This window comes from Lactuca virosa, chromosome 4 (assembly GCF_052849685.1).
Source record: "Lactuca virosa cultivar CGN04683 chromosome 4, Lactuca_virosa_CGN04683_v6, whole genome shotgun sequence".
Classification (NCBI taxonomy): Eukaryota; Viridiplantae; Streptophyta; class Magnoliopsida; order Asterales; family Asteraceae; genus Lactuca; species Lactuca virosa.
The window spans coordinates 88,900,121-88,913,870 of NC_136429.1; the positions used below are offsets into that span (position 1 = coordinate 88,900,121).

At 32.7% G+C, this 13,750-nt stretch overlaps 2 protein-coding genes across 2 annotated transcripts; one reads left to right on the forward strand and one right to left on the reverse strand.

Annotated features, from left to right (window-relative positions):
- The first annotated feature begins 3,176 nt into the window (after positions 1–3,176).
- LOC145104752 (protein FAR1-RELATED SEQUENCE 11-like) lies at positions 3,177–4,558 on the forward strand. Its single transcript, XM_079041940.1, has 3 exons — positions 3,177–3,365; positions 3,449–3,601; positions 3,971–4,558. The coding sequence occupies exons 1-3, from the start codon at positions 3,177–3,179 to the stop codon at positions 4,556–4,558; spliced, it is 930 nt and encodes a 309-aa protein (XP_078898066.1).
- A 3,264-nt stretch (positions 4,559–7,822) lies between these two features.
- On the reverse strand, positions 7,823–10,354 carry LOC145104754 (uncharacterized). The gene is made up of 4 exons (XM_079041941.1): positions 9,601–10,354; positions 8,666–9,501; positions 8,369–8,596; positions 7,823–8,260 (listed from the first exon to the last, which is right to left on the reverse strand). The coding sequence occupies exons 1-4, from the start codon at positions 10,352–10,354 to the stop codon at positions 7,823–7,825; spliced, it is 2,256 nt and encodes a 751-aa protein (XP_078898067.1).
- Positions 10,355–13,750: the final 3,396 nt, after the last annotated feature.

The window sequence follows — 13,750 nt, forward strand, 5'->3', positions numbered from 1 at the left end:
GTATGGTCTTAAACCCTAAGACCCGAGTAGTGAAAGTAGATGTAAAATAGTTGATGCATAGGTTCGTACTTCGTAACATGAGTAAAGTGTAGGTGTTGCGTAAAGTTTACTATATTATTATATAATATTGTTATTCTCTATGTGAGTCGTTATAACCATACTAATATGACGGAGTGCTTGTCTTGACGTTCTTCAGGCGTCGGTTTCTGAGAAGATATTTGTCAGCCTAAACTGCCCTGTCTAGCTGTAGCGAGCAACTCAGGTGTAGGGTGTCAACCCCATATAGATCTATACACAAACTCCCGTTCTCCCTCCAGGAGACTCTGGTTATAACTACAAGGCTTATGGTGTACACTAAAAAGGGTACGGTGAAGGTGTGTCTCACAACAGCCTTAACGAAATTTACGCTAACATTGAGTTTCATTATTTAACGTTATAAATAATGTTACCAGTGTGTATTTTTGACTACGACCATAGGTGATAAAAATAAATATAATCTTTTTACCGAAGGTGTCAAAATATCGCATAGTTATTCATGACCCAAATTTTTTTACCCAAATTATTATATGAGGCCCATTTCTATAAAAATATTCACAAATGGCCCAACATTATACAAATTATTATACGAGGCGCATTTTTACTAAAGTTGTTCAAAAATAGCCAATTTTAACAAAAATGTTCATTTAAGGCCATTTTTTACTAAAATGTTCACTTAAGGCCCATTTTTTACTAAAATGTCACTTAAGGCCCATTTTTGCTAGAGTTGACAAAATATCCCATATTTATGAAAGTATTCCAAAAATGGCCCAAATTTATGGAAAAGCCCATTTTCGGCCCACTTTTGTTAAGATGTTCAAAAATGGCCCAAGTTTATTAAAAAGTCCATTTTCGGCCCTTTTATGCTAAAATATACAATAAAGGCGCAAGTTTATCAAAATGTTCAAAAATGGTCCATATGTACTAAAAAGACCCATTTTACCAAAATGGTCAAAAATGGTCCAAGTTTATTTTTATTGTAAAAAATGACCAAGATACACATTTTTCCAATTTATTGTCAAATAAAGTCCCTTTTTAAGTTTTCTTTAATTTCATGGTGAGTTTTTAAACATACTTAACATATTCAACCAAACATAAGAAGTTACAAAGGGTAACTTGTTCCAACAACTTCAAGACTTGGATAAGTCTCGAATTTATGGAGCTTTTAGCATAATATCACAACATTTTAACACACATAACATGCAAAACATACACATGCAAGCAAATATACATAGATTTTTCACAAGATTTGACTTGTATCCTCCCCCAAATGAAAGAAAAACTCGAAAATAGGGGTATGAAGCTCACCTTGGGCTTTTTCGGTTTTGAAGAGGAATGTAGAGGTGATTCTCGGCCTAGTTTGCTATCTTGAAGAGATTTTTGAACCCAAGATGGTTTCTAGGAGCATATCACGAAAAGAGAGTGGTTTTTAAGGAATAATCTTAGTATAAAATGTAAATGGAACACCTTAAGTTTGTTAGAAGCTTACCAAGTTGATGAAAGGCTTGAAGAGAACTTCTTGTGAAGCCAACACAAAACCCACGGTTTTTGGAGCAAGAAGTGAAGGATGAGAAATTTTTCTTGAGGATTGAGAGGGAAATGAGAGAGTTGTAAGTGAGTTTGAAGTGAGGAATAAAGGAGGTGATGGTGGTCTCGGCCGTAAGTAGAGATGGAGAGGAGAGAAAGAGTGCCTAGGAGTATGTTGGACAATTCTTTGATACATGGTGGACTCATGCATGGATACCTTCCATGCAAAAATGAGGTGTCACCCAAAGTCAAACCCCTTGCATTTGATTTCTTTTTCTTTATTTATTTATTTATTGGGCCGATCGGTTATGGAGAGAGGAGAAAGTAAGAATTTTTGGGCTTGGATTTGAAGTGTAGCCGAGAACACATTGGCCCAATAAGGGTTATCGGCCCATGAAGGCCCATTTAAGGGTTTTCGGCCCAATGAGGCTAAATGGAAAGGGTTCTCGGCCCAAGAAGCTTGAAATAATTCTTCATGGCCCAATAAGGCCCAATATGGGTCTTATGGCCCAATATGGTATTAGATAGAGAGTTTTGGCCTAATTATGGCCCACAAGTGGGTTTTCGGCCGAAAGGAAACAAGTTGAGAGGTTATCGGCCCATTAGGCCCAATAAGAGAGCTTTGGCCCATTAAGGGGTTTCGACCGAGAGAGTTTGGGTTAAGGCCCAAAGTTGAATGGACATATCTTATGGGATTAGATTTTGGGCTTACACGGGAAGGTTTCGACCAGAAACACAATTTTGGATGTATAAATTTGTATTGTATTGAAATTAACTTATACTGCACATAGTGTTACATAGTTACATAAAGGAAGCTAGTTGTACATGGATAGAAATTTCTAGTCTTAAGATGCTAGTTGTGACAACAATAGTTGCTAAAAACATTTGAACCTAGCTCTCTCTCTCTCTGTATATATATATATATATATATATATATATATATATGAAGAACGATAGTGTATTCTAGTAAAATACACTCTCATTCTTCTAGATACGAATAATTATGGAAATCAGTTAATATCTATCTTTTTCTGATTAAATAATAACTTAATTTTTACTAAATTCTTATTAGTGCATTCTAGCACACAATAAATGTGAGAAACATTTGAACCTACCCTCTCTCTCTCTCTCTCTCTATATATATATATATATATATATATATATATATATATTAAGCTAAAAAACAAGCAAACATATTTGTTCTTAATGCTTATGTATTTTTACAAAGTTTAATTTGTATATTTGAACTTAATGTATAGACATAGCAAAGACACAGATTAAAGAAATGATGACCATGATAATCATATCATACACGAGATTAAAGTGAATGAACCGCGTGAATTATGAAATATATATGCTTCACATTTGTGTAATTGTGTTATAGTATCTATATAAAGTTGGGATTGGCATTTTCTACTTGTAGAATTCAATATCGATCAAGAACAATTATCACATGAACCGTAACCGAATCTACGTAAAGTTCTGTTCAAAAGAAGTGTAAACCCCCTACTATATTAGAATTGACACAACAAGCAGCTCTTGTAAAATGATCGATGTTTGGAGCAAAAGAAATCAATACAAAAAAACGCACGATAGTTGACTGGAAACCTAAAATGAGAAAACCACAAAGCACTAATAATAATTACGGAGATGTTGTGGTATTTGATACTACATACAAGGTGAATTCATATGACATGCCATTTGGCATATTTGTCGGTATTGACAATCATGGAAGAACTATATTGTTTGGTTGTGCACTTCTACGTAATGAGAAACTAAACACATTCGAATGGCTCTTTAAGGTAACTATATTTTTTTTTGATTTTTTTTGAAACCTATTTGCACTATTATGTGATTAACTTTATTAAGTTTACTTTATTTTCAGAATTTTACTCTATTGATGAAAAAGTCACCGAAAACGATATTGACCGATCAGGATCCTTGGATGAAACAAGAAATTGAAATGAAGATGCCTTATACTAAACATGCATTTTGCATATGGCACATGACCACTAAGTTTAGCAGTTGGTTTACTTCGGTGCTAAGAAGTGAATACTCAAGTTGGTGCACCGAATTTTACAACTTATATAAGTTAGACTCGGTTGAAGAATTTGAGCAACAATGACCATTTGTAAGTGCAAAATACAATATTGAAAAGAATAAGCATGTAACAGCGTTGTACCAAATTAAATTTTTTTGGGTTCCAAGCTATCTTCGTGGCTTTTTCTTTGGTGGCATGATGACTAGAGGAAGATCAGAGAGCATAAATTCATTTATAAAAAAAATTATATCTTCCCATATATGTCTAATTGAGTTTATTAGACAAGTAAGTACCAATATTTAGTTTATTATATTTTTTTAGGTTAAGCATTTTTTAATTAATCTTTTTTTACTTATAATTGTATAGGTTGATCTTGCCATTGAAGATGTTGGGCATAAACAAATGCATGATAGTATGGTGTCAAAATGTCAAGAGTCACATTTGAGATCATTATCACCATTAGAAACACAAGGCTACCACGTTTTGACTCCATACGTATTCAAAAAGTTTCAAGATCAGTTTGCTCAAGCGATTCAATATTCGGTTCGAGAAGAAAATGGTACAAGTTTAATTGACAAACATTACAAAGCGACTCGACAACATCAGGTGGTTTGGGATGGTAAGATGGCTAAATACATGTGCAAAAACTTTGAATTTGTCGGGATACTTTGTCGTCACATCTTAAGTGTTCTTCTCCATAAGGGTTCCTTTGAAATTCCTTCTAATTATTGGTTGTCACGTTGGAGTCAAAAAGAGGCTCAATTTAATGAAATTTCTCAGTTACATGTAGAAGGAAATGTTGATGCTTCGTCATATTGTGGAAAAAATAGTGATCTTGTAACTAATGTAATTGAGTTGGTTCGATGCCCAGTTATCTCAAAAACAAAAGGACGCCCTAAACAAAAGCGTATGAAAAGTGGAAAAGAATTAGCAAGACAAGTAAAGCGTTGCTGACTTTGTAGATCTTCTAGTCACAACTTCACCACATGTCCAGAGCGTGAGTCTAATAATGCTTAACAAGCAGCTAAAAAAAAGAAACATGATATACAAAGTGAAGATTTCAATCCAATATTTCATTTTAAATGCTAAATTGTAATATTACTATTAAACTTTACTTTTTGTTATCTTTTTGTTATCATGTGAAAACCCTTTTATTTTTGTTTTCAACATTCCATATTTTAATGGCAGTATTTGAATTAATATAATGTAAAATAAAGGAAACCAAAAGCTATTAGTTGTTTAAGAACACTAACACGAAGATATAATGTAAAAAGAAGAATTAAAAAAATCAATGTATAAACATAGAATATATGAAGGAACTAAAATGAAAATATACTATCTATGTTGAGTGGAGAAAAAAACGGAGAGAATTAAAAAAATAAAACCAATATTTATTTTTAGAATATGGATAATAGGAAGGTCAATATGAAAAAGAATAAAAGAGTTTGTTATTTAATATCAAATCCTAGTTTTAATAAAAATTACCATAATTATTATTTCTCATATGTGCCCTTAGGGCACATATTAGAAAAACCTATATATATATATATATATATATATATATATATATATATATATATATATATATATATATATATATATGCTTAGGTTATTTTGTTTAAAGTAATTATTGTGTTATTGTATGCATAAATGTGTGCCAACCAAATTTACTTATTTAAAGAAAATGATTAATATATATTATTGAATTAAATATAATTGAAAAAATCATCATAATTAATTACAAGGGTAATTTAGTCAATTAAGATAGATTTAATAAAGGAAAATTGCATTTTTTAAGGGATCATAGATTCTATTAATTTTAAAAATCCGATTTTATGAATTATAAATCTTTTAATTCGGACATTCTGACAGAATATGTTTATGAGTATATTCAAAAATAAAAATATTCTTGAAGCATAAATAATAAAAATATTCTTGAACCTATTTCTTGATGATGACTTTAAAAACTTCTTGAAGAATATCAATTTCTTGTAGAATACCAAAATCTTGAACAATCAATTGAAAAATATAAACAAAAAATACATTATTTCTTATACAATACGGGTAACAATTGTTAAGAATTACATTTATTGTTAAAGAATAAAATAAAAAACAATCAAAACGGGGAAGAAAACATCAAAATCTAACAACGACTAATACATTCTAAAAGAATAATGTGGTCCGTTCTTCAAGCATCAACTTCTATGATTCCAACAGACTTGTAATTCGTCACTCCATTCCAACAGAATTGGAATCGCAATCCTTCGGGTGGCTGCTGAGCCTTTCTTTGGTGGCCTAACAATCCTTCGAGTTGCAATCACAACAACATTCTGCAACAAAAATGAAATTTTTAAATGATTATATGAGTTTGGTTTTCAAGAAAGACAAAAGGGGTGTTGTAAATATGAAATACCTTTCCACTGAACTTCTTTTCGAGTTCTCTAACAAGCTTAGTGTGGAACTTGCGGAATGGTTTCCTTAATCTGTATGGGACGTGAATCAAACAGGTTTTCAGCCTTCAACATCCCAACTATAAAACCACTTAGAACAGAGCATGAAAGCAACAGAGGCAAAACCAAAATCACCAACAACAACCACTGCAAAAAAAATGCCACAACTGTAAAAGAGCATAGGGGTAAAATCGTCTAGACCCCCTAAAACACAGCAAAGCACCAGTAGAACACGTCCAAACAACAACATAACAACATAGAAGTCCAACAAACACACACACACACCCTAGCTTTTGTTCAAATCAGGAAAATCAAACCATATCTTCGTTTCTCTTCCAGCATACAATGGCAAACCACCGTGGTGGTGGGTATGCGCGCAAAAATACTTACAGAGAGAGAGATAAAGAGGAATATCTACAAAATAATCAATTGCAAGAGAAGAAAGGGGGGATTGAAGAATAAAACGGAATAGGTTGAACCTTGTTCTACTGAACCCTTTTCTGGCATCTTCCCATCGCAACCTATTATCACCGAATCCCCTGCCTTCGCACCTCACAGCCGAACAAGATCAAATCCGACAAACAATCCTCATAATCCTCTTCTGGATTTTCTGATCGACGGGTTCCAGAGAATAACCTTAGACATGGAATCAAATAAGTCATCGCTCAAACAAAATACGCCATCACAATATCCAACAACCCTAAAATAGGCGCTTGTGCTCGCATATTGGAAATCAATGTTCGATCGGAATACCTGATGAATTGCTCGAGTTTACGTGTTCGATCGAAATACCTGATTTCCGTTTTCGATGATCGATTTGGTTAAATTGTGATGAGCGGAGATGAAATTGAGAGGGGACCACGCATATTTATTTAGGTATATCATGATTATAGGGATTATTTTTGGAAGTTACTAAGCAAATTACTAAATTACCCTTATTTATTTATTTAATTATTTAAATTTTTATTTAATTTTGATTGGCCCATATTCATGCATACAATAACACAATAATTAGTTTAAAAAAACGAACCTAGCTCTCTCTCTCTCTCTATATATATATATATATATATATATATATATATATATATATATATATATATATATATATATATATATATATATATATATATATATATATATATGAAACATTCGTAATGGCTAACGCCAACAAATAACTCTATAATAGATGATATTTCGATATTTACATAAAAATTAAAAGATACAACAACAATAAGTAAATGTTGTATAAAAGAAAAGTACTATGGTGATGCATCGTAATCTAATGGAACAATTCTGAAAAAGTTGTTTGTTCGATAACCACATATTGTAATGCATGAAAAGTTGTTTATTCGATAACCACATATTCTCCTTGAAATGAAACCAAAAAACAAACTCTCCAAAAGCACCTTTAAGATTTATAAATAGTCAATAATTGTACTGCTAAAAGCCTACAAGCACTAAACACTCTCGAATGACATTGGCAAAAAAAACATTGTGATATATCACTTCATCCAATTGCCACCGGATACGAACTTTCAAACTCAAAGTATCTCAAAAGTACTTTTAAAATAAATGCATCAAAATTGTAACCAGGGCCGACCCTGAGGATTCAAATGCCCAGGACGAGCCGAATAAAAAAGGCCCTTAGTCCTTAACGTGTAACAAATTAAATTATATAAACTAATATTTTTTTAAAACGACGATAAACTTTATAGCAATAAACATATCAAAACCATAATATTTAATAAATAATTGCATATCGTAGCAGTTAACCGATGATCCGTGAAGCTCTCCTAGCATTATTGATAGCAAATTGGTTGAGCAACTCTTCGTAGTCTATACTCTCTAAGATTTCGTTCTCGATAGATATCATCGCCAAGCCGCTAAGTCTTTCTTGGGACATTGTGGAGCGTAAGTAAGATTTCAATAACTTTAATTTTAAAAAACTCATTTCTGCAGATGCCACCGTTATTGGAATAGTCAACAATATTCTATATGCAATGCTTGCATTTGGGAAATAATCAAGTTCTTTCAAAAACTTCAAAACATCTACAGAGTTGCTAAATTCATTGGTTTCCAATGTCTCAAATAATTTCAACTCCGTATAAAGTTCCTCGGCATCAATATCCGATCTTTCTTCAAACTTGAGTGCTTTTTCAAGATGATGACAAGACGACTTAAGATCTTTATCTTCAATTCCCCTCAACTTATGTGGAAATAAAAAACCAAATACTTTGTCATACTATTTGAATTGTTCAAATCTTGTCTCAAGAGAAGAAATAGCTTGATCAACAATGTATAAGAAATAGTTGACTCTGAAATTCTCTTCTGGTGTAAATGAAACTTCTTCACTGCTTGAACTCTCATCAAACCTTTTTTTCCTTTCAATTAAACGCTTTTGTGGAAATATTGGATCAATACCCATTTCAATAGCAAATTCCTTAGCTTCACCAATCGCTTTTGAAAAACCAGTTTCTCTATAATCCTTGAAGTACCCAATCAATTTGTTTATTTCTGTAATAGCATTATCAAGATGCATATCCTTTGATTGTAAGCTTTTACTCACAATATTCACATGGTTTAGTACTTGATGTCAGATAACAGTTAATACCAAAAATTCAAAGTCACCAAGTTCTTTATCTGCTAATGAAGTTGCTTCACTTGCAATTGCAGTATCATTATCTTTTTCTCCAACTTGAAGTAAAGCTTCTCGTACATCAACAAGTTGCAGTTTAATAGCCTTTACACTCTCAACCCGACTTTCCCAACGAGTTTGACATAATGACTTAAGACTCCATGCTTTAACATTATCTTTCAGAATTTCCCACCTCTTGGTAGAATTTGCAAAGATAGTATAAATACGTTGGATGAATCCAAAAAAACTCTTTCCTTTAACACACTTGTTAGCCATATCACATAATGTTAGATTAAGAGAATGACAACCACAAGGAGTGTAAAATGCTCTAGGATTTATATCTAAAAATCTCTTTTGCACTCCTTGGTGTTTTCCTTTCATGTTTGCTCCATTATCATAGCCTTGACCACGCATATCATCAATTTCAAGACCAAGAGACTTTAACTCCTCAAGTGTAATATCAAATAGTCCTTTTCCGGAGGTATCATCAACATTCAAAAAACCTAAAAAGGACTCCTCGACAGTAACAGAATTATATGATAACTTTAAATACCTCACTATTATAGTCATCTGTTCTCGGTGACTTGAATCAGGAGTACAATCAAGTATGATTGAGTAGTACTTTGCTTCCTTTATCTTCTTGATAAGTTCCTTTTTAATTTCTTGAGCTATCAAAAGTATTAGTTCGTTTTGGATTGTGTGCCCAAGATAATGCACATGAAGCTCGTCATTTGTGATGCGTCGCACATGCTCTTTGATAACCGGGTCAAACTCTTCCAACATTTCAATGACACCCAAAAAATTTCCATTACCTGTTATACATTTTACATATAAGAAATGAAATCAGTCATAATAGTTAACAAAAAAGTATTTGTTGGAATTGGAAAAAAAAATATACAATCTATAGTTACCTTTTTGATACAACTTTTCATTTGATCCACGGAATGCTAAATTATGTTTAGCAAGAAACTTCACTACTGCAATGATTCTCAAAAGGACTTGTTTCCAGTAGTCTCTTTCTTTCTTAAACTGCTCATATTGAACTTTATCAATTGTTTCGTTCAAGTTCAATCTTTTACGCATATCAAACCACTTATTCCTATTTGTGAGATGATATAAGGAAATTTCATGTTCTTTAACTCTACTGGTAACATGGTACCAATCTGAATAACCTTCATCACCCAATTTACCTTTCGAAATCCCTTTTCTAAACACTTTACAACAAAAGCAAAATACCCTGTCGAGCTCTTTCGAATATACTACCCATTCTCTATCACACTTCTCCAAATTTGATAAAGTTCTTGTATATAAAGCTGCAGAAAATCGTCTACCAGATTTATCGTAGGGACCATACATAATACTAGTATCTCTTTTAGGACCTTTTTCGACCAAAAGTTTAATCTCCTCATAATTAAGTTTATCCCACCTTCTTGGATCACATATATCAATAAGCTCTTTAACGGGCTCTTTCTCTTCTGTCTCTTCTACTTCTACTTCTACATGTTCTTGGTGTTCAATATCATCTTCAACATGCTCTTCAACAGGCTCTTTAACATGTTGTCTATGGATAAACTTATCTAGAGCACCGGCGTCGGCCTTTCTCTTTTCTTCATCTAGTTTTCTTTTTTTACGTTTTTGACTACCGGATGGTTGTTTAGACTTCATCACTACAAGTTCATTACTTTCAAGTTAGGAATTAAATATGATATTGTATAAATGTTTTATAATCTATCACTAAAGTTAATAAGGTAGTATCAATGTAATGAGGAAATGTCATTACTTAAAAGTTAAAACAACATATTTGGTGTTTTATTAATTGAAGGCCTGACTTTGATACAAGCACAATTAATGATTATTAAAAGAAAAATGGATTGGTCAAAGTTGGGGTTTGATTGTCTCTAACTCTCTATGACCAATGAGATTACTTACTTTATGTAATTTGGGGAAGGCTTATTCTAAGTTGGGGTTACATCCACTTGCGATTCTGAGTTCAAGGTTACAAATTTACAATCAAAGAAAGAAGTTTTTTTTTAATCAAATTAGGAGTTCACTATTACAATCAATTAATCAAAGCTGATAACTGCTAAATGAAATTGCGATTTCTAGTTGAAGAGTTTTCTACCTTATGAGTTATGAATAATCAATTACCTTGAATACTTATTGATTTATGAACAATCAATGCTGTAATCAATTAATCAAATGTGATAACTGCTAAATGAAATAGTGATTTCTAGTTTAAGAGTTTTCTACCTTATAAGTTATGAATAATCAATTACCTTGAATGGTTATTGATTGATGAACAATCAATGCTTATGGACTGCCGTCTACTGCGAATTGGTAACCTCCGATGCCTCTATTGAGTAAATAGTAATGTTTTCTTTTTGTTCCCTGAAGCCTCTACGTGTGGACTAAGGAAAGTAATTATCAAGGTTTTTAATTTGGGCTGCTGCAATTGAATATACTAATTTTTTTTTTGGGCCCCTTAAAAAACAAGGCGCTGTGCACAGGCCCTTCTTGCCCCCCCCCCCCCCCTTACCACCGGCCTTGATTGTAACATTACTAACTAAATCGTTCGTGCCCACCCTAAACACCCTATTATTAATAATACGGCAATTGTGCAATATCAATGAGTACTAAATCACAAAAATATCAAAATGTCTAAATCTTAATTCATAGTGTTACATTGTGAACTCTAAGAGTTGAGAGATGAATATGAATAGATGTTGAAAACTGGTAAAATTACCAAAAGTAAAACCCACTGAAGACACCATATGTAATGAGACTTAACCATAAAACTATTTAAAATCGTAAAATTTAATGATTTTTAACAGGCTTGGTGCAACTCAACCTATTTTGTATTGAACATGTGCAATCGAAACTAATTTGTACTCCAAATTATCAGCACTGCCGTAAAATATGTAGTTGAAACTACTTTATATACCGATTATCCAAGAGTATTATACAATGTGCAACTGAAACTACTTTGTACTCTAGTTATAGATAATAATTATGTATGTTGCTATCATGGATAAACAATATAAGTAACATATATTGGTAAAAAAAATTAACTAGGGTGTTCTTATGGATAAAAAAATAAAGTATATTGCTATTATGGATAAAAATATAAGTATGTTGTTGTTATGGATAAAAACTGCAAACATATTGCCCATATTGGTAATAATAGTAAACTTGGTTGCCATTATGTATAAAAAAATATGTTGCTATTATGGATAAAAAAGAAGTATGTTTCTATTATGGACAAAAAATATAAGTATGTTGCTATTATAGATAGAAAATATAAGTATATTGACTATATTGGTAAAATACTAAACTACATTGTTACTATATAAATTATATGTTGCTATTATGGTAGAAAATGTAAGTTTCTATTATAGAAAAGAAAATATAAGTTTCTATTATAGAAAAGAAAATATAAGTTTGTTTCTATTAATATGATATGTTTGGTTTGTTAAATTGATAAAGTGGTATGTTTAATGTTTGTCAAATTGTTAAAATGGTATTTTTAGTTGTTAAAGTTGTATGTTTAGGGTCTATTAAATTGTTAAAATGGTATGTTTTGGTTTATTATATTGTTAAAACGTGTCACGTCCCGAATTTGCAAGTAAATTTTTCGTTTTATTAATTAAAATATGTCTTACAACACCTTACAATTATTACATAGGTAATTATAAATGAGTGTTTCATCGGAAATCTATAAAACTTTATTGGAGCTTTGATGCATACAGTCATGTGTGAGTCTTCCCACGATTAGTTGGACAACCTGTAAAACAGTTATTCAACAACTGTAAGCCGAGACTTAGTGAATTCCTCAAAGTATTCCATACCACAACATATATACATTGCATACAAATACTAGTCTTCAACTTATAGCTGGTCCGCCACTTGGCCTTCAGCAAAAAGTTGGTCCGCCCCATTTTGCCTACAACATATAGTTGGTCCGCACCTTGGCCATTAGCATAAAGCTAATCCGCCCGAGTCTATTGGCCTTTAGCATGAAGCTGGACTGCCCTCAACTCCCATATAATATACTAACACATATAGCAAGCAATATTCCAACATTACAAGAAACTATCTAGCCTAATTGCTTAAGTGTATACCGCATGAAACTATATCCTAACATATAAACAGTTAACCGGACAATTCGACTGACGAGCATCACTCCAATGATGATTAACCTATATTACTATAATTTATTAGTTCCTATGGGAATCTGGTAATGTAGGTTAGACCTAGAACTAATCCCAAGGAATATTGATAGTTCTATCATATAAGGATCAGCCAGGTTGGATAGTTGGGAGACAAGACCATTTCAACGTATAATCTTTCTGAAATCCAACAACCAAGCCAACATGACAATTCTAGACACCTCTCCCGTAAGTAGATCGATCAATATTTTGACTTGGAATTACTGGTAAATCTTATCTATAGGTCCATAATAATGACCTAAGACTATAAATATAAGTTACACTGAAATCGAGAGAGTTTATCTCAACTTACAGAGGTTTTAGCGAAAATGGGGAAAAATACGTAGACATAATCCCAATACCGAAAGCTCCCTTCTTTTCGGCCTCTCAAATATTTTAGAGCCCCGCTAAACTATTCTAAAACTTAGGGAAAGTCAGACCTCAAAGAACTAAAGAGATTAGAGATAGATATGGAATTTGGGGTAAGAATGAATGATTTTCGGAGGAGTATTTATAGGGGAGAGGGAGGCGCGTCGCACACTTGGACCTTGCTGGCTCCTCCCTCCTTTTCCACGTGTGCGACCAAGTTCTGCCACATCATCACTTCTAGAAGCATGACGTGTGTTCCCTTTTTTTGGCACCATGTGGCACCTTCTCGTGGTGCCACATCGCTTGTCTCTTGGAGGAATGAAAGGCCAGTGTTGCCATGTGGCTCACTCCGGTGCTGTCACGTCATCTGCACATACGGTTTCTTGCAGATCTTCAGACAACCATAACTTTCGCATACGAGCTCTGCTTTTTGATATTATTTATATCCCTGGAATCCTCTCGACGAGATCTACAACTTTTAATAAGG